At 59.1% G+C, this 621-nt stretch overlaps 1 protein-coding gene across 1 annotated transcript in view; it reads right to left on the bottom strand.

Annotated features, from left to right (window-relative positions):
• KMT2A (lysine (K)-specific methyltransferase 2A) overlaps positions 1 to 621 on the bottom strand; it is a gene marked incomplete at both ends in the record, with an annotated part of 10,707 nt that overhangs the window by 2,228 nt on the left and 7,858 nt on the right. Inside the window, 1 exon segment of the mRNA XM_010153224.1 lies at positions 4 to 616. Within this exon segment, the coding sequence (XP_010151526.1) occupies positions 4 to 616 (613 nt within the window).

Raw genomic sequence — 621 nt, 5'->3', positions numbered from 1 at the left:
AACGCTGTTACACAGCCTCTGGATACCCTGTTCAGTTGCCAAACCCTGACTGCCGAATTCCGGATTCGGGTTCCCTTCGTCGCCTCCCGCTCCCTGACCTGAGTCCGTAAGAGATTTCAGGGAATGCTTCTCTTTAAAGCTGTCCTTCACCAGCTTCTTCCCCTTCTGCCGCCGGTCCCGGGGGGCAGCAGCTCCCTGCTCGCCGGCTGCCGGGGATCTGCTGTTCGCTCCGGCAGACTTCAGGCTCTTCGCACCCCCCTCACCCGCCGCAACGGCTTTCTCCAGCAGTCCGTGTTCCCCGTGCTGGTCTCTCTCCTTCCTCAGGCCTCTCTGGAGCAAAGGGGGGAATGGTACCGCTTCTTTGGAAGAAAACGATCCCGAACATTCCTGAAAGGTTCCCGCTTTGACACTGGTTTCGGTGCCCGATGGGCAAGCTGGCTGGGAGGATGTTTTGGAGTTTCCCCCAGGAGCAAAGCCGTGAGCGGAATAATCGGAGTCCTTTGAGGTTGGCGCTTTCACCTTCTCTCCCTTAGGAGGGGCGCCTTTGGCTACCGCATCCAAACTGCCAGAATGCCTGCCTTCCGGCGGCGGAGACGCATCCCGCTGGTAAGTTTTACTTCC

This window comes from Eurypyga helias, unplaced genomic scaffold, assembly GCF_000690775.1.
Source record: "Eurypyga helias isolate BGI_N326 unplaced genomic scaffold, ASM69077v1 scaffold28226, whole genome shotgun sequence".
In the NCBI taxonomy this organism is placed as follows: Eukaryota; Metazoa; Chordata; class Aves; order Eurypygiformes; family Eurypygidae; genus Eurypyga; species Eurypyga helias.
Note: the sequence above shows the minus strand (reverse complement) of the source record. Positions and strands in the feature narration are given on the sequence as shown.